Source organism: Pararge aegeria, chromosome 5 (genome assembly GCF_905163445.1).
Source record: "Pararge aegeria chromosome 5, ilParAegt1.1, whole genome shotgun sequence".
Classification (NCBI taxonomy): Eukaryota; Metazoa; Arthropoda; class Insecta; order Lepidoptera; family Nymphalidae; genus Pararge; species Pararge aegeria.
This window is the reverse complement of record NC_053184.1, coordinates 13,408,124-13,428,545: the sequence shown is the minus strand read 5'-3', so window position 1 is coordinate 13,428,545 and position 20,422 is coordinate 13,408,124. Positions and strand designations below refer to the sequence as shown.

Below are 20,422 nucleotides of genomic sequence, written 5' to 3'. Positions count from 1 at the left end.
CCTGGCGGGGCTGAACTGCAAATTGAATAAAGGAATACAGGCTCAGAGGCTGTGGATAGGGGTAAATAAGGTGGTGCATGTGTTGTACCGACGTCCGCACGTTGTATTAATTAGAAAATCAATCTTTTTTAGCACTATGTAACAACGTAATGTTAAGAACTGCGACTGTGTGTCATTTTCTTTCATTTGTTACCTATTTTCGACTTATACCTATTGCTTGCATCCTGGACTTAGTTATAAAGAAATTCAAAAAAAATTCAAAATTCAAAATTCATTTATTTCAAGTAGGCCTAATACAAGCACTTTTGAAACGTCAAGTCTGTCCGTGTGTAGTGACTCTACCACCGGTTCGGAAGGCAGATTCTACCGAGAAGAAGCCGGCAAGAAACTCAGCAGTTGCTCTTTTCCAACATCAAAAATTTACATTTTATATTTTAACATTCATTTTTCTATCTTGTGAGAGATGAAAGCGGAGCCGGATGCTTCCAAGCAACCTTGTCATTAAGAAACTCATCAATAGTATAATAACCTCGCTGTAATAAATGTGTTTTAACACATTCTTTAAACTTATGGATTGGTAGGTCCAAAATTACCTTAGGAATCATATTATAAAAACGTATACTCAATCCCACAAATGACTTCTGCACCTTTCGCAGACGATATGCAGATGTCACTAATTTATGACCATTTCTTGTAAGTCGACTGTTTATATCCACTTTTTGTTTATAAAGACTAATATGTCGTCTTACAAATACTATGTTGTTATAAATGTATTGTGAGGCTACCGTAAGTATACCAATTTCTTTAAATTTTTCACGGAGGGATTCACGTGATTTAAGTTTATATATTGACTGTACAGCTCTTTTCTGCAATATGAATATAATTTCAATATCAGCAGCTTTGCCCCATAATAAGATCCCGTAAGACATCACACTATGAAAGTACGCGAAGTAAACAAGTCTTGCTGTTTCTACGTCAGTAATCTGTCTAATTTTCCTGACGGCGTAGGCAGCCGAGCTTAGTTTACCTGCTAGTGTATCTATATGGGTACCCCACTGAAGCTTACAATCCAAGGTCATGCCCAGAAAAACTGTGGAATCTTCCATTTTTAGTGATTCTCCATTTATTATTATAAATGGAGAACCACTAAAAAGTATTGTCCAACCATGAAAACACCCGGAAAAGTTTCCCAATGGTTAAAAAACAGTGGCTATTGGTGACATTACCAACAAATATATTATAGTTTTTGGTTTCGAAAAATAGGGTTTCTGGAAGCGGACACAGAATACTTTTCATCATGGGACTATTTTATTGCGGTTTTCGGTACCTAAGTTCAGTTTTTTCATAACATAGGTAGGTATCCCTACCCTACTAATATTATCAATGTCAATGTAAGTTTGTTTGTTACGCTTTCTCGCAAAAACTAACTAACCGATCCTCATGTAACTTTGTACACATATTCTTGGAAGTGTTAGAAGTAATATAGGATACTTTATAACCCGACATTAAGCTCGGTTCCTTTGGGTGAGGGGATGAAAGTGTTTGACGATTTCACACGATAACTCCGACAAATTATAACCGATTTAATCAATTATATTTCTTCTATAGAGGTTATAATATGTGTTTAATTTTGCCAAAACTTTGTGCAGATCTGATGAATGTAGTTGGAGATAGAGAATAGAACTCTTCAGCAGACAGCAGCAAACCCCTCATTTAAGGCTTAGTGATACTTAATACTTGAATGCCAATTAAATGGCATATCAATAAAAAAAAATCAAACGCAGACGAAGTCGCGGGCAACAGCTAGTAATTATATAATTTTCCTGTAAAACTACTGCGCCGATTGTGATATTCATGACGTATCTACGAATAACTTTTTTGGGCACTTATATGGTATGATACTTGGATGTATTATGACAGCAAAGCGAAGCCTCCTAACAGTTTTTCTTGCCTAGGTTTAAAAAAATCATTTAGTAAGTTAGAAGCACGTCAATAAAATTAAATATGAACAATCATTATTTTATGCTGATTTTTTAACTGAACCTGAAACCTACCTGGCGAGTGTTGACCTGACCTGAAAAACAAACGCTCAAGTTCGTTAGTTGAAGATAATTAACCACTAGATCTCCAGTACGTAGTTACCTAAGGTTGATCCAAAAGCAGCACGTTAAAATTATGTTAATTAGCCAGTCTGTGCTCAGACTTGTGGCTTGATAGAAATTTAACTTCGGCTAACCGAAGAGATACCTCGTTAATGTAAACTAGTTGACCCGTGCCACTTCGTCTGCACCAAATCATTTATTACCAGAAAACACGAATAAAATGACATTTTCTAAAACTGAATCCTAGCTAGATCGATTTATCGCCCCCGAAACCCCATGTATACTAAATTTCATGAAAATCGTTGGAGCCGCTTCCGAGATTCCAATTATATATATATACAAGAATTGCTCGTTTAAAGATATAAGATAAATGTTTATGTTACTTGCGTGCAAGAGAGAGAACAAAGTTATAATTTTTTCTTTTCTAACTTATGCCAATAAGGTCAAATTCTGTTAATATCAAGTTTTTCGCTGGCCGCATTGTTACCTATTATATCGCAAACTCCCGGTCCGGTGACGGCAGATCAGAATAGTTGACACTACCTCTTCCTGCGGATGTCGTACGAGGCGACTAATATAATGGAGAAAGGGCAACGTGGTGATTATGAGTAAACCCCTCAATTGGAAGAGACCTTTAGCCCAGCAGTGGACTGTTATAGGCTTGATGATGATAAACGGGTAAGGCAATTATAGGTGTATTTTTTTACGTGTGCATTCATGCCATTTATCATTGCCTACTCGTTGTCGATAATGTAAACTCTCTGCCTCCTTGTAGCTATAAAAAAATATGGTTTCATAGTAAACAAATAAAAGACGATTAGACAGTAATTATTTATTACAGGAATAAACTTAAAGCTAAATAAAATTTTAACCTATTAAATAAATTAATTTACATGATTGATTTTCTAAAATTCTTAAGATTTAATATATTTATATCATTTACAACTATAATTACCTAGAATAAATAGAATATATAATTTATTTATCTCAATAAATTAATAATTTAGATAGTCAGAATATAACATTTCAAGATGATATTAGAACAAATTTTGAAAACTTTATGCTTTTGTCACCGCGCACCTCGTGATTACTTTAGCAACTTTTATAGCGAGGACTTCTGGATGTCAACTTTACAATGTTTGAGAGCCAGAAATTCGTCATTCCTTTATGTGTCCACGTTGGGTTTTTCAGAATTGGTTATGGACATACCTAATTACTCGTACATCCTCATTCTCAGCCTATTAGGGCCTTTATAATTAACTTAGCTTAACGTCGAAATGATAAGGTATATGCACTATTCTTTTCCACGCTCTGACAAATAAAACTGAAATCGAAAAATCGAACCCTGAAAAATTATTTTCTTTTTCTTCATTTCAGTGTTTGATAAATTTCATTGATAATTCAAAGTGATTATACATTTTGAATTATCAATGAAATGTTGCTTTAGGAAACCCACGGGGGTGCAAACCCCCTTTCAAATACCTGCCGGCGCCCATTACAGCATTAATAATGCATAGAGAGACCTACACTGAAACACGTAGTACAGAATATAACTATACCTACTATTAGCGAATGAGCTAATCGATGCAATGCATCGGGGGAATACATGGCGTTGCGTCCCGCAATCTACAAATAGGCTTTTCACGTTACTGCCGTGAAAAGCCTATTTGTAGATTTGCCGTGCCGTGCCGTGTATATTTTTGTAACTTTATGAATTATGTACACGGATAATTTTATTCAAGTTAAAAGTTACATGAGTGCGAATTGCACTTTGTTCAGCTGTCCGTGCCTAACCATTCGTCAAAGCCCAAAAAGCACAATATAAAGTATGGGCGTCTGTCTAAATAACTCTCTTATTATGCTTAGATTTGAACAATAGCATAGCCCAAACAAATGTGAACATTTTTTTCTGGCTGTTTTTCCGGGCATATCATTGGAACAGTTGACCGATTTTCACGTGACTTTTACAGCAGGTACTTTTTATTTCGGATATCTACCCCTAAGGGCGCTTGTACACGCTAAGAAAAAACGCCGGGCGTACCTAAGAATTCGTGTCGTAACTAGAAAATAACTGTGTACACTGCTCGCAGCGGTGCACGAAAAAAAATCTTGTCTGCGCAAGACACGACGCGGCGAACGTTGTTGCGGAGCGGCGGGGGGGCGGTGTAGTAGGGTTGAGCCAGCCCAGTTTTTGTTGTGCGTTGTGCGTTTGGTGTGGACGTGTATTGCAGCGTAGAGTACAAAATGGCTGATGAGTTACTTATAACTTTAGTAGAAGGACGACCGGTATTGTGGGACAAAACTTTAGACATATATAAAGATAAAAGACTCACATACGAAGCATGGAGAGAAATATTTACTATCTTAAACAAAGACTTCGACGAAATGACAAATGTCAAAAAAAATGAATATGGTAAGTACATACAACATATTACTATCTTTTTACAATTTTCAAAAATACAGATTACTAGATATATTCTATATAGCTATATATTATTATAAATATTAATCATTGTCGTTACCCACATTAAATACATCTACAATAAAAGATTTAAGTTGCAAGCAATCATAAGTTCAATAGCGCTAAGTAGCATACGGACACGGCTTTGCTAAAAACGATAATGACTAATACTTATAATAAAATACGTATAAACATGAAAAAAAATATAACATGTAATTGTTTATTTAAACAATATGGCAGGTAAGAATAATTCCTTGTTTCACACTTTTTGGATTAAAATTTAGTAGTCGGGTTTTAGTTTTAGAACTTATTTTTTATGTGTATTTATCTTGCCATGGCAGTGATCCTTCATCAGAGGAAAAATATTCAGTATATTTTTGACGAATTTCGTCTGCTGTGAGATTATTGCCTTCTAAATGCAATGGACTATTTAATCGGTCTCGATTGATTAAAGGCTCAACGTGACCTTCTTCTGTATGAATAAAATTTTGCAAAACGCAAGTAGTTTTTACAATAGCAACTGTTAAATCGAGACTTAAGTTTAAAGATCGGTGCAGAATTCTCCATTTGTTGGCCATTATTCCAAATGCACACTCGACGTATCTTCTTGCCCTTGTCAAGCGATAATTAAATATCTTTTGTTCTTTTGTGAGTTCGTTACCACCGTAGGGTCGAAGTACGTTAGCATGAAGTGCGAAAGCTTCATCAGCTACAAAAACATATGGTAATATATAGTTAGTATTTATTATAGAGCATGGGGATGGTATGTTTAACGTATTGTCAACAAGTTTTTTCCAAAACTGTGTTTCTTTGAAAACATTTGAATCACATTCTTTACCATACGACCCTACATCAATAAAAATGTAATTGTAGTTGGAATCCACAATAGCCATGAGAACAATAGAAAAGAAATGTTTATAATTTAAAAACATTGATCCACTTTCTTCGGGTTTAATTATTCTAATATGTTTCCCGTCCAGTGCTCCAAGACAGTGTGGAAAATTGGCATTTATTTCATATCTTTGTGCTATATTCAACCATTCTTCTTGTGTTGGCATCCGCATATAAACTGTAGATAATTCTGACCAAATATGATGAGTAACTTCACGTACAATGTTCGCTATTGTTTTTATTCCGATTCGAAAATCGAAATGAAGACGTGCGAAGGTATCTCCAGTTGCCATGTATCTGTAAAAAATTGTAACAATGTCTTAGAGCAAGAACACACTTGCAACTTGCAGTGCGATTAATTGCAAGTGTGTTCTTACTCTTACAATGAGGTCATTTCCTTTTTTATATGAAGTTTATGTCTACTTGCAATAGATGGTACCTACTTTCTAACGGTAGTTCGTTTTTTGTTTCAGCAAAGTCTACAGCAAAAAAATGGACAAGTTTGCGAGATAGGTGGATGAAATGTCACAGAAGACTTAAAGAAATGAAATCGGGATCGGGTGCTAAGAAGATTCGTAAATGTGATTTTTACGACGAAATGTTATTTTTGACAAAAATTGTAACACGCCGAGACACTGAGTCAAATATACCCGAAACAACAAACGTGGAAAAAAGTCCCGTAGAACATACACCGATCGCGAAAAAAAAGAAACAGGATGTTAGCGAGGTGGACAAAAATATGGCAGAATTTATAAAGGCTGTTACCAAAGAAGAAGAGAGCCGTGCCATGTCATTTTTTAAAAGTATAGCTCCGAGTGTTGATAAGTTCAGTGATGAGGAAATGGTGGATTTCCAGTTTGAAGTTTTAAAACTTGTGCGTTCTACGCAACAACGAAAGGGAAGTGATGTTCAGCATCAATGGAGTACTGAGTATTACAAAACAACGCAGCCTTCTACGTCGTCATTTAACGTACCCGGCCCATCATACTCGACTCGACCAGGTTACAGTACTCAAAAATCTACATCCATTGAATTTGACACCGAAACTATTAGTAGTGTGGAAACATCGCATACAGATGAATTTCACTTTGACTTTTCTGAAGAATATGAACATGTGGAGTCTGTTGAATTTGGAAACATGTAACACTTCAAAGACATTTATTATTGTATAACGTTCAAATCAATATGCTTAAAAAAATTACTTACCTTAATGTTACGGCCAATCTAATGTATGGAGGAATACTTTCTCGCATTTTGGTATTTTCATGTCGTATATTATTTTCTATTGTTGTCAAAAGCTTGTCAAACGTAGACATTTTCATGCGAAAATAATCCACAAATTTTTCCTCATGTTGTCGCATGACACGGTAAAGGGTAATGAACCCGCCAAACCCATTTTTCTCTTGTATAATTGGATGAACCCAGTAAAGTCTCTTGTTTTTTGTTTCCTTTTTTATTTTGTTATAATAATAATATGCAATTATCATTCTTTTTTGCTTTGTAGTTAACATTTATATAAATAAACGAAACTCACTGATTACACTTGTTATTACTTGCGCGCCCTACGCCCGACTGTCGACTGCACGAAAAGAATCGTGTCGTGTACACGTTTCCATTGGTCTTGTCTGCGGAAGACACGAAAAGTTTTCGTGTGTGGAACAGACAAAATTCTTGTCGTCTACACGAAAAATTTGTCTTGTCTGTCGCAGGAACGGCAAATTTTCTTAGCGTGTACAAGCGCCCTAAGAGGGCGGTTGGCAGATTTCATGAGTTCCATGTTGTTTTAAAGATTAGAACATATTTTTTTTTTACAAATTTAGAAGGTCCTTTTAGGATGTTATCCGCTGAGAATTGGACTCACTAATTTTCGTTTCATATTTTATGAATCATTCAAACCTGTTGTTCTATTAATGTCCTCCGAAAATTTCCATAATAAATTTTTAAATAACCCTTTAATAGAAGAATAGGTGAAAGAAATTCTGTATATGTAAATATTTGACGAGTTAGAAATACGCGAACAAAGTCGCGAGAAATAAAAGCAAGTTTTCTTTATACTTGCACAAGCTGTTACGGAAGTGTAAGTAAACGCCGTTGATTGCTGGATGAGATGGCTATGTAACGATAAGGCCGACAAATTCTGCCCTCAAGGATCTATCCTCTTGCTATATTTCTGTAACTTTGTTTTAATCTGTATACAACAAAAGTATATTCATGAATTCATTAAAAGCGCATTATAACAGAAATGTACGTATGACTAGGTCATTTACAACTACATATGGGTAATTCGAAACTTTGGTTTACTCTATAAAAATGTGCAGAAAAATACTAATACCGAACGGCAACACTAAACTACATGAAAATTTAGAAATTGTGAATTTATTTTTGAATTAGAACTATCGTGAATGGTATTCACATTAAATATAATAATTAAGAAATACTTCGTCTTTATTCACGCGTGTTTTGGTTTTAACATAATTATTCTCAATTCTATTTAATGGTCCCACTGCTGAACACAGACATACTGTCATATTACTTAGTGTTTTAACTTACGACGCTCCACTGTTTTGCTTTGCATTGACATTGGGACTAATCATTTTTAGGCAGATAACACCGATTAAAACTTTAAATACGACTTATTTCTTAATTACCGTGAATCTATAATATGTACTATATCTAACCTTTAATTCAAAAGATTTAAAACCAGTGAGATGTTACTACTTCTAGACGAATATATTTCATACTATTGGCGTTAATAAACTAACCTAACCTCACAAAGACTAGACCTTAAAAACGCATAGATACACACATATTATACTCTTGTTACATTACAGTATAATAATATTGACTCTATTTCACTCCGTATCCCGACGATATAACTGCTAAAAAATCTATGAATATTTGCCATCAAATATGTGGTAAGTATATAAATTTGATAAAAATTACACCTCACGCATTTATCTGATTGTATATCTTGGAATTTGATCCGCAAGCTTATATTCCTTATTTTGCCTTCTGTTACTTCATTTGGCAACTCAGAATTAGTTATTGTGGCGTCATCTCTTTTGGCAACCAAGATTACACGGTAAATAATAACGTGATGACGGCTTTTTAATGTGACAGAAACCTAACTGGCTTCGAAAGCTCTTGGAAGTTAGGACTCTAGAGATAATAACGTCTCACTGTTCAACAATACAACCTACCATGTTAAGTCTTGATAATTATTAGCTTTCGTAATTATTTAAAATGTATTTTAAAACTTTATTGCCTCTGGAATGGCCTTAGTGGCCATCCTTCATATTATAATGATAGTAATTCGGGTGTACACAAATATGTAATCTAAATTGATGGAAAAGATCGGAAAACGCCCGCGCGCCTTTTATCCAAATGCAGAAGAAAAGCTAAAATAACTCTGATGACTCGATTATCAATGCTTTTATGCTAACTTTCAATTGTGAACATCGTTGCATTTGTGCATTACATTGACCCTGAACACTGACCTATATTATTACCACAGGACAGGCTGCTGTCATCTTGTTTTGTTTATGTATAGAATTTATTGACGTCATTATAGCGCTGTTTGTGTGACTGTTATAAGAGAGTTCCAGGAATTAAAATTAGAATTCATCATCTTCATCGTCCTATCAACCCGTTACCGTCCCACTACAGGGCACGGGTTTCCCACAATGAGAAGGGTTTAGGCCGTAGTCCACCACGCTGGCCCAGTGCAGATTGGTGGACTTCACACGCTTTTGAGAACATTATGGAAACTCACAGGCATAAAGGTTTCCTCTAGATGTGTTTTTCAATGTTGAAGCAAGTGATGTTATAATAACATAAAACGCACATAACTAAGAAAAGTTAGAGGTGCTTGCTGGGATTCAAACTCGGCCCCCCGAAGGTGAAACTGAAAATTAATATTCCTAAATACGATTAATATGCCTGGAAGAGATCGCTACTAAAGGCCGTCCTTTGTATCCTACTTTTTAAGTTTATTTTTGTTCTGTACAAATAAATTATATAAATAAAATTAATAAATAAATAAATTATTAGTTCCAGAAACACTCGTGAGTATGACATTCGGCGCTATGTTTATGGACAACCAATCCAGTGTTAATAATAATAATCTGTGGTTCAGTGTAATACCATTAAGTTGCCATGGTAATGTAGCGCCTTTGACATATTGGCATCTTTTCCCTCGAACCAAACGCGGCACATATGTTTTAGTTCAATTTAAAGAGATTAGGTGTCTACCATACTCCTTAACAGGTTAGCCCGCTACCATCTTAGTCTGCATCATCACTTACCACCAGGTAAGATCGCAGTGAAAGGCTAACTTGTAGTGGAATAAAACAAAAATACAAAAATGAATTGAGATTTTGTGTACCGCCGAATTAGCAGCATTGTCTTTGGTAGATTTTTGTGTCATAGACATTTTGTGTATACGGTTAACTCGTTGAAACATCGGTACCCTTATTAAAGGGTATACCCACGATTGCAATGGCAGAGTTCTTTTACGAGTATCGAAAGACTTTGGCATCAGCTTAAAATAGACCTAGTTCCCTTGCATTAAAACTTTAACGGTTCATTTTGTTTAAAGCTTACGAGTACGTTCAATTTTCCACAGTCAGATCTCTTAGCGGAATGTATGTCAAATATGAACGGTAGAACGAAATGTGCAACTTAAAACAAAGGAATTTAGGTCAATTTTGCTTCGACGATAGTTTTCTGATACACGAAAACGAATATTTGATTGCGATCGTGCAGATCTTAAACTAGGGGTGCTGCTCTAATGCTAGTTAAAACTTACGTCGATTACATTCATTAGATGGAAAAATGGGTACTGTGTAAATAACAAAATATTTAAAACCTTATATGAGTAGAGTAAATAAACAAATTTCATATCCCTGTATTAAAAACACATTTGCTTTCGATTATAGATCGGGTAGTTTTCACCAATAATATCAAAGAAGGATGTTTTCTCCCAGATCCCGGAATATGAGTTTTTACATACATCTGGCCTTATATACTTGGGTCAGAGGGATTTGAAGGTTAAACACCTCGGCGTGCAGAAGAACTATGGAACTTCATTGGCCTAACAAATAAGCGTGGCATAGCGTCGGAATCATTTAACACTGTTTAACTCTTTGACTTTACTTTAAGTGAAAGTGTAACAAAAAGTATGTATTAATCTTAGAGCAATGGTGCACAAGCATTAAATAAACAAAAAACACTGCATTACTATTCCGACGTAATGTCATTTTTATTAATAAGGCTACTTATATTTGTAACACTGGGCTTTTTCAGTTTCTTACCATTTTTTAAAAACATGTGCATTACAAATTCGAAAGTGTATCTGTTTGTTTCGTTGTTACCTATGTTCCGTTTACCACTACTACTGTGCCGAGCTTTATGGAATTTGGCACATATTTTTCTTCCCGATATATAGGATACTGTTTATCCCGGAAAAGTAACAGGGTAATTTATCCGGGGTTTTAAAAAAATAGCAATATTTTTAAAACGTGCCTTTCCCAGTTATACCGATATTGGCAAAATTTTGCAGTGATATTTGCTTCCGCGGAATTTATAATATAACGCCAAACTGTTTTGCCCGTTTACCCCATCAAAGAAATATACAAAAAGCACAGCACAGCCATCAAATTATTTACATTATATAAATCAATGAAGAATTACGGTCACATAAAAATGTAGATAAAAGTAAGAATTTAATATAAGATTTGTACGCTCGTAATCGATTATTCTTTCGACTATCATCACTTTGTTACGTCAGAGTAAAATGGTTCCAATGGTTTCACACTTCCGTAGCAAGCGCTCTAGTCAAATAAAAAACAGGATTTCAGAATGCGACTCTGATACAAATAAAATTAAGTCCATTTTGTTTTGACGTTACAATTTCACGATACTCGGAAACGACTTCACGATTGCGATTGTACAAATCTTATAAGCGAAGTGACATTGTTGGTCGAGCCCGCAGTTTTTTTTTTAAATCGGTTTATGACATCGATGTACAACGTGTGGCAATATGTAAGTGGGGGTTTAGGACTGTGGTCGATTCGGTGGGTGTTCGCGCATGTCTAGCACGTGATCGATGGCCACGGGACGACCGTCAGCACCGATGCGCGCCGGCCTCACCACACCTTCAGTCAGCATTTTATCCAACAGGTTCACCAACTTCATGGCCTCGAATTCCTTCTAAAAAAAACAGAAAATAAGTATAAAAAAGTTTATCGATCGACCACGCACTTTCTAGAGCAGCCGGCAGCGTAAATCGCTAATATCATTTGTCTAACATCAAAAACAGAAACCTACGAAGGACACTCGAATTAAATATACACAAGAGTAAATAGGCCTCTTCTAGGCAAGCGTATAGCGTAAGCAATAAGCAAGAAATCGACATGTTTCTTTCATACCTATCAAATTTTCAAGGCGATCGAAGTCGCGGGCAATAACTAGTATTGGATATGACGTAGATAATGCTCACCTGTTCCTCAGACATGCCCTCGAACGGGTTAACGCGCGGCGGTCTCGTGCACCCCACTACCGGGTCTATACGAGGTTGCGCTTCGAGATACTCCTCGGTGTCGGAATCCTCGCTGCTGGAGGAGTACTGCACGGGCCCGCGCGCTCCGCCCATGAGCCCCTTCTGAGCCAGGTGACCAGCTGCGTTACCGAAGCCCGTGTACTTCACCATGCGACCAACTGTTAAGAGTTTGGATAGAAGCAGGCGTTACTTTGCGGAATTCCATGATATATTATGAAAATTAAGCTTCATTTGCTATTCTCCACAGCAAACGGATCTTCGGCAATGTACGCACGTTTCGCTCCGAAACCGGAGCTGACAATGAATAATTGTTAAAACTTAACAATTATTCATTGTAAAGTCAACATCTCCTGAGGATGTTCCGGTTTTGGAGCAAAACGTGCGTAGAATTAAAAATTTAAGAAATTATAAATTACACCATACAGATTTTCCTGCTTTTCGCGGAGTATAGCAAATTAAGCTTAATTTCGATAATAGATTACAAAGTTGTTATTTCTTGCAAAGAGGTGATAGTCTCATTTAACACTCTGCAGCCCAAAATTAAAACTTGATATGAGACCGACTTGAAGTGTTTGAAATGCAGCTATACCGGAAAACGTTCAAAATCGAGTGGCAGTTACACATCTAATAAGGAAATACTAGAACTAGTAGGGAAAGACCGAGAACTGGTGGTGGACCCATTATGCAGAAAAAGAATAAATAAAATCTTTGGCCACCTACAAACAGCAGACCAGTTTTCCTTCCTAAGACTTATACTAGAAGATAAAATTGTTGGGAAGAGTTATACTGCGTTAAAGACGCAAATGGCTAGACCGAACCTTGTTACACAGATCTAAAGCAAGCTGCAGTAATAGGAAGATTTTCGATTGTTGACCGCAAAACTTAGCGCTAATACGATCTCTTGCAGAAAACCTTTACCGTACGGAAACATTTTTTCTGTTTTATATAATAGGCGATACATTATTAAAAATAATTTGTTTCCAAAAGTTTTTTGTTTTAAAGTACATTGATCTAGCAGTAAAATTAAATAAGTAAATGAATAAAAATACTACGACAATACACACATCGCCATCAAGCCCTACAGTAAGAATAGCCTTTGTTATGGGTACTAAGATTACTGATGAATAATTTTATGAATAATATACATAAATAATTATAAAACACAGATAAACACCCGGACACTAAAGAACATTCATATTCATCACAGGAACATTTTCCAGTTCCTGAAAGCGGGGACCACTACGCCAGTCGGCCGTCAAAATTGTGTATAAAAAATCAGTTGTAGGCTGTTTACGACTTTAAACTTTATTGAGCATTTTCCTACAAAGTGTATAGATTGTAACTTAGAGGAGCCAGGTAACTAGAGCCAAAACTGGACTAACTCCGCTCAAACCGATGGAGTTATCAGAGTTTACTTAACTAACCTTTCTCCTTGCAAAGGATGAACAGGAACTCAGCGACCAAGTCCCTCACAGATGTTACTGGAGTGGTAAGCAACCTGCACAGTTGGTTGCGGAGAGTGTTGCCTTCTTCCGGGGGTCTAGACACATCTCTCAGGGGAGGCAACACCACCTGCCTGAGATATTTGCGCTGCGGTCTGCAACCGCGGGCGCTCTTGATCAGCACTATGAGTACCGGAGACAGATTTGTGTACTGGTTCTTTGTGCTCTGTAATAAAGCTGACTAATATGTCATTCAATAAAACATGAATAATAATAATAAATAATAATAGTAATAAATTTTGACGGCCCATTGGCGCAGTTTGCAGCGACCCTGCTGTCTGAGTCCAAGGCCGTGGGTTCGATTCCCACTGCTGGAAAATGTTTGTGTGATGAGCATGAATATTTTTTAGTGTCTGGGTGTTTATACGTATTTTCTAAGTATTTATGTATATAATTCATAAAAATATTCAACAGCCATCTCAGTACCCATAACACAAGCTACGCTTACTTTGGGGCTAGATGGCGATGTGTATAATAAATAAATATACTACGACAATACACACATCGCCTTCTAGCCCCAAAGTAAGCTTAGCTTGTGTAGTGGGAACTAAGATAACTGATGAATATTTTTATGAATACATAAATACTTAGAATATACATATAAACACCGAGACACTTAAAAATATTCACACTAATAACACAAACATTTTCCGGTAGTGGGAATCGAACCCACGGCCTTGGACTCAGACAGCAGGATCACTGCAAACTCCAATCGGCCGTAATGAATAAAATATTGCTTAAATTTTTGCTACAACACCCTTAATTCTACCTCATCCTAAATAGCTTCAAATACCAACTCTAATAGTTTGATTGAAGCTTTTAGATTGGCGTCACAGTAATTCTCCTGTTTTCGTTATCCCACTCTTAAAATTACCATTTGCTTTTAAGCCACCCTTTTGCATTCACAAAGCAAATTCTACATAGACCTTTTTTGTTCTAAATAATAATTGTCGCAAAATATTAAACAATATAGTATCCAGCACCATTTTTATCACCTTTAAGAATCTTAGTTTTGGTTGTTTAATGCATATTTTGTTATTTCCTTCTAGTTTAAGTAAAAATCTGTGATAAAAATTAGATAATTTTTAATTTAATTATTCCCCATAGTTTACTGGGGATTAATTAAATTGTAATTGTTCCAGCAATCAATTACTAGACCATCTTTGTGCATCCAATGCTCTCAAGGTTGCATATTCTTGATTCATATTCATATTATTTATTATTAAAAATTATGTAGAAAATAGTCAAAGTCAAAGTCAAAAATATCTTTATTCAAGTAGGCCCCACAGGTGGCACTTTTGGTGCGTACATAAAGATACCATAAAGATAAGAACCACACGGTAGTGAGATGATGGCGATAACCACATTCGTAAACTTAAAACTAAAGCTACGAGGGTTCCAAACGCGTCCTGGTCTAAGAAGAAGCCCACAACAAACTTAGCCGGGTGTTTTTTTTTTTTTTGTTATCACCATCTCACAATCTCATTTTAAATTATTAGAAGAGCAACCTGGTTAGAGCAATAATTTACACCCAAGCTTTTTTATCGTTTACGTAGTCCTTTATACTATAATAGGCCTTTATACTATATATTTATACCTTTATACTTTTCTATAAGCTTACGTTTAATACAAACTTTGAACTTTTTAAGAGACATCTCCAAGATGACAATTGGTAGTTTATTGAAGAATTGTATGCAATTTCCTTTAAACGAATTATGAATATAAATAATAACTTACTGTAGTTATTGAGAGCCTATATAATAGCAACTGAAGCAGGGCTTGCAAAGCATCCATGTTTCTACCAGCATATGTGCACAGTGCTGTTTCTCCATCGTTCAGCTCTGGAGTCAGATACTGGTAAAACATTGGTGGTACTCTAAAAATAAAAAGGATACACTTATACCAGAGTAAGCGATTCAACAAATATTACATTAATTTAAATGTTAGTTGATTAATAGTAGCACTCGCCGTTGCACGCGGCTTCGTCCAACTTTATTACGGATTTCTAAAAATCATGTTTGAGCGAACATCAAATAATGGATTTTATATGGAAAATTTTGCTACTTTAGGTTACATTTTATAAATTTAAAATGCATATAAAAATGTTCGGAACCGACATCGAACCTTTTTCAAAAGTCCATATTACAATGAGACACGTTTGAAACAAGAGATGACACATTGCTTTTTTATAATTTTATAATTTTTATTAGTGTTTTTCCCTACACTTGGAGGAATTATCCATTTTATAAATTTAAAATGCATTTAAAAAATTTCGGAACCGACAGGATTTGAACCTGCGACTCTCGGGCAATCGCGGACTGAGCGATTTAGGTTACATTATTGAAATTCCCTTAAGCATCTCAAATTTAGTTTATATTTCAGATTAAAAAAAAATGTGTTACTGAAAAATGGTTAAACTCGGTCCAGTAGTTTCAGAGCATATTCGGACCAAACAAACAATTATAATATTATAGTATAGATTTTTAAAAAAAGTATCAAAGTACACAAACCCAGTTAATAGATTAGCGATATTGCTGTGGAGGTCCATTAGTGAATCCTGTGTGGAAGTTTGTGCATACAACAGGGCTGTGAGCACGGGCATCAGTTTGAGATACATGCTCTCCTCTGCCTCGCTAACTGGTTCCTCAGAATGTTGGAGGGTCAAGTTGAACTGGGTTTTAAGTATCTCACATGCTATAGCTTGCTGGTTATCCTGTTAATTAAATTCAAATTTAAATTCAAAATTTCTTTATTCATGTAGGCCTATCATAGGCACTTATGAAGCGTTCATACATAAATGTTTACATAATTGTAAGGGGATGGTGATAACTTCATTCGCCAACTTAAACCTAAGTCTACGAGGGATCCAAACGCACCCTGGTCTAAGAAGAGCCCACAACAAACTTAGCCGGGTAAAATTTTTTTTTGTTATCACCATCTCACAGTAAATTTATAATCAGCTATGAAGCTAGAGCAATTCACACCCAAGCTTTTATATCGTTTAAGTAATCCTTAATATTATAATAGTATTTTTCTCTTTTTATTAATATAATTATTTAAACATAATGTAGATGAGTTAAAACATGTTGCAGAAAATATAACATTCTCTTTTTTTCTACATAAAATTTAATTGACATTGGTATATCACAGGCCTTGTGACCAGAAAGCAGTATGTAATGTATATTTACTTCTCAGTAATATCATGTGTTTTTTATAACACTCTTAAAGAAGATTCAATTCGTTATGAATATAAAAAAGAAAATTTAAAACATACACATAAATTTCCCTTTAGTTATAAGGTAGCCTTTGCACCCTAGCACTAAGAACAATCTCTGGTTTCTTGTATTGTTTCTAAGTTTTTTGTCGCTATAAAGTTTTTCTATCTTTATATTTAAGTTCTGTCTTACCTGTAGGAAGCAGCAGTGAGCATCTTCAATAACTTCCCTACTCCCAGCAACTTCACATTGAGATTCAGAGGACTCCAAAACAAGTTCATTGAGACAACTAATCAAATAATCCATCCCATGCAATTCATCTTTTATTTTAGCCTTTATATCTTGTCTTAGTGCTGTCAATATAAACAACAGCTTCATGTCATAGAGCATTATATCATCTTTGAAAGCTATTTCCTTGTACGAGCGTAATCTTGCAACCAGCCCCTGTGCAATAATTGTGTATGCACACAATCCACGTGCCTCGTTACTGTTGAACGTTATATTGCAAAGACATTTCAAGGCCTCCACAACTACCTCCTTTACTGGCATATCAACATCCAAAGAATCTTCTGGATCCACAAAATTAAACAGACCAGCTTTTTCAATTAATGTTATTATCCATTTCTCACAGATCAAGTTTTCGAGTTCAGTTTTATCTCGGCTGTAATTTCAATATAATCAATAGTCACATTTCATTTGGTGAGTATTAAGGCTGTGTTTGCACTGTATCTGAAGTTTATTTACTATAGAAATCATATCAAACTAATATTAGTTACACTGTTATTGGAAGATTCTTTATCTTTATAATCAAGAAGAGATAAGAGTCCAAAACAGCCGGGTCAACATAAAGGAGACTTTTTATCACGAGAAAACAATTATACTGCGTGCGTGCGTGCGTGCCTGGGTGTCTGTATATCCGTCTGTCCGTCTGTCTGTCCGTCTGTCCGTCTGTCCGTCTGTCCGTCTGTCCGTCTGTCCGTCTGTCCGTCTGTCCGTCTGTCCGTCTGTCCGTCTGTCCGTCTGTCCGTCTGTCCGTCTGTCCGTCTGTCCGTCTGTCCGTCTGTCCGTCTGTCCGTCTGTCCGTCTGTCCGTCTGTCCGTCTGTCCGTCTGTCCGTCTGTCCGTCTGTCCGTCTTTCCGTCTGTCCGTCTGTCCGTCTGTCCGTCTGTCCGTCTGTCCGTCTGTCCGTCTGTCCGTCTGTCCGTCTGTCCGTCTGTCCGTCTGTCCGTCTGTCCGTCTGTCCGTCTGTCCGTCTGTCCGTCTGTCCGTCTGTCCGTCTGTCCGTCTGTCCGTCTGTCCGTCTGTCCGTCTGTCCGTCTGTCCGTCTGTCCGTCTGTCCGTCTGTCCGTCTGTCCGTCTGTCCGTCTGTCCGTCTGTCCGTCTGTCCGTCTGTCCGTCTGTCCGTCTGTCCGTCTGTCCGTCTGTCCGTCTGTCCGTCTGTCCGTCTGTCCGTCTGTCCGTCTGTCCGTCTGTCCGTCTGTCCGTCTGTCCGTCTGTCCGTCTGTCCGTCTGTCCGTCTGTCCGTCTGTCCGTCTGTCCGTCTGTCCGTCTGTCCGTCTGTCCGTCTGTCCGTCTGTCCGTCTGTCCGTCTGTCCGTCTGTCCGTCTGTCCGTCCGTCCGTCCGTCCGTCCGTCCGTCCGTCCGTCCGTCCGTCCGTCCGTCCGTCCGTCCGTCCGTCCGTCCGTCCGTCCGTCTGTCCGTCTGTCCGTCTGTCCGTCTGTCCGTCTGTCCGTCTGTCCGTCTGTCTGTCTGTCTGTCCGTCTGTCTGTCTGTCTGTCTGTCTGTCTGTCTGTCTGTCTGTCTGTCTGTCTGTCTGTCTGTCTGTCTGTCTGTCTGTCTGTCTGTCTGTCTGTCTGTCCGTCCGTCCGTCCGTACGTCCGTACGTACGTCCGTACGTACGTCCGTCTGTGTGTCTGTATGTATGTCTGTCTGTATGTATGTCTGTGTGTTGTCTGTCTGTGTGTCTGTCTATCTATCTGTCTGTCCGTCTGTGTAGACGTGTGACCGTGTGTCTGTCTGTGTGTGTCTGAATGTCTGTCTTTCTGCTGTGTGTATGTCTTTTAAATGAGAAAAAAATGTATTACCTACTTCTTGAAATTTTGTTTTTGTATTGTAGCAGATTCTTATTTCTTACTGTTTTAAAAATTAAATTTGGTTACAAATCTTTGTTTCCAAATTCGCATAGGTAGCCAATATTGTTATTCCGGAATTTCTTACCTTTTCAGAGACTTTTAAACTATCTAAATCCATGCAACAAAGTTGCAGGCATCCACTAGTAAAACTAAATACTAATAAACACAACTCTTTGTTTGTTGTGTAACAAAAGGATATCAACACATACATCATTATATACTCAATAACCTTGTGAAGGACACTAAATTTAATTTGATGCATTTGACACATCACATAAATTAATGGTGCATGGTTTATACTGTCAGGCAGTTTATTAATTCCATTAAATATTTGGTATAGTGTGAGAACTAAACCTTACATAACCACAGTGGTGTTCACAGAAGGTGAGTTCCTTTTTTAACAAACAAATAAGCCATCACCTGCAATCACACCTGCTATGCACTCTTGTTGCACTGATTGTAGCAAGTTAACCTATGAGGGGTTTGGCCGTTATATTAAATGGTAAATGCATTGCAGAAATCTTTTACCAGCCTAGAGGAAATTTTAAAATTATATTGAATATTGTACCTGTCAAAGATTAAACTAAAGACTTCCCAATATTAGATAAGGATGGATAGATAATAGCGCTAGGGAGTTTGCCAAATTTTGTAAATGCGAGACTCTTCAGAGAATTATTTAAATTAAATATTCTATAATTTATTACACTAATAACACATATGATAGGATAGGGGCATTTTTTATCATTAAACATTTCATAAATAATTAAATTTGGCAGGATTTATATTGTAATAGAACTTACCTCAACAACTTGATAGTACTTAAACACACAATATGAATGGACCCTGAAGACTCTGACTGTAGATGCTGGAATAATGCGGCCCATAGAGAGACTCGTCTGTTGTTTTCCAGTAAAAAGGGAAATATAAATACGTTATCATTCTGAAAGTACAATGTAAATAGACTTTCAATTGGAGCATCTAAAAATGAAAATACGCACTGTTTTTGTCGGTAAACTTACAATCTTTATAAAATTCTCTAAAATTTGAGCGATCTCCGTGTAGTTGTTACCGCTTATAATTTTGATTTCGTCTTCATTCATTTTGAGTTTTGCATAAAATATAGCAGTGTTACAATATAATTGTGATTAAATCCCGTAAAATTGGTAACTAGTTACTACCTAACACGGAAAACTAATCACTAATCGCTATTCGCCGTTTCAAAATGTCATCAATAGCAATTATCACCAATCACTGTCACTGTCAATGAGCTGTCTACTGTCAAGAGTGTCAACCGTATCTTCTTATTCTTCTTTTGATTTATGGCTTTAATTCGTATGTCGGTCTATGTTTAAGTCGGCTCTATTATTCATTGTTCGGCAAAAAGCGGCCATGAAGTTTTATCTGTGTAATACTGAGGTATCATAGGTTGATTATGTTTTGTAATGAAAAACTCGGTTATAGAATCACGATGAACGGAAAAATGATGGGGTCGGTGAGGTCTTCTACCGTGAGACAGCCAGGCTCTATCAATACTCGACTAGAGAAACGACTCTATCAATAA

The 20,422-nt window shown here is 36.6% G+C and overlaps 3 protein-coding genes across 5 annotated transcripts; 1 reads left to right on the top strand and 2 right to left on the bottom strand.

The window, feature by feature from the left end:
- The first annotated feature begins 4,114 nt into the window (after positions 1-4,114).
- LOC120623590 lies at positions 4,115-6,661 on the top strand. Its single transcript, XM_039889628.1, has 2 exons — positions 4,115-4,515; positions 5,928-6,661. Exons 1-2 carry the CDS (start codon positions 4,347-4,349, stop codon positions 6,596-6,598), a joined length of 840 nt encoding a protein of 279 aa, XP_039745562.1. The 5' UTR covers positions 4,115-4,346; the 3' UTR covers positions 6,599-6,661.
- Positions 4,565-7,201, bottom strand: LOC120623589 (protein ALP1-like). Its single transcript, XM_039889627.1, has 2 exons — positions 6,661-7,201; positions 4,565-5,751 (listed from the first exon to the last, which is right to left on the bottom strand). Exons 1-2 carry the CDS (start codon positions 6,963-6,965, stop codon positions 4,878-4,880), a joined length of 1,179 nt encoding a protein of 392 aa, XP_039745561.1. The 5' UTR covers positions 6,966-7,201; the 3' UTR covers positions 4,565-4,877.
- LOC120623588 (synembryn-A) lies at positions 7,201-20,061 on the bottom strand. 3 transcript variants are annotated; one of them, XM_039889624.1, is made up of 8 exons: positions 19,881-20,061; positions 19,662-19,801; positions 16,923-17,391; positions 16,026-16,228; positions 15,253-15,391; positions 13,438-13,696; positions 11,954-12,171; positions 7,201-11,664 (listed from the first exon to the last, which is right to left on the bottom strand). In XM_039889624.1, exons 1-8 carry the CDS (start codon positions 19,959-19,961, stop codon positions 11,509-11,511), a joined length of 1,665 nt encoding a protein of 554 aa, XP_039745558.1. In that variant the 5' UTR covers positions 19,962-20,061; the 3' UTR covers positions 7,201-11,508. The 3 variants fall into 3 exon arrangements, with proteins under 3 accessions (XP_039745558.1, XP_039745559.1, XP_039745560.1); XM_039889625.1 differs by having other exon boundaries at positions 7,201-11,661; XM_039889626.1 differs by having other exon boundaries at positions 13,438-13,681.
- Positions 20,062-20,422: the final 361 nt, after the last annotated feature.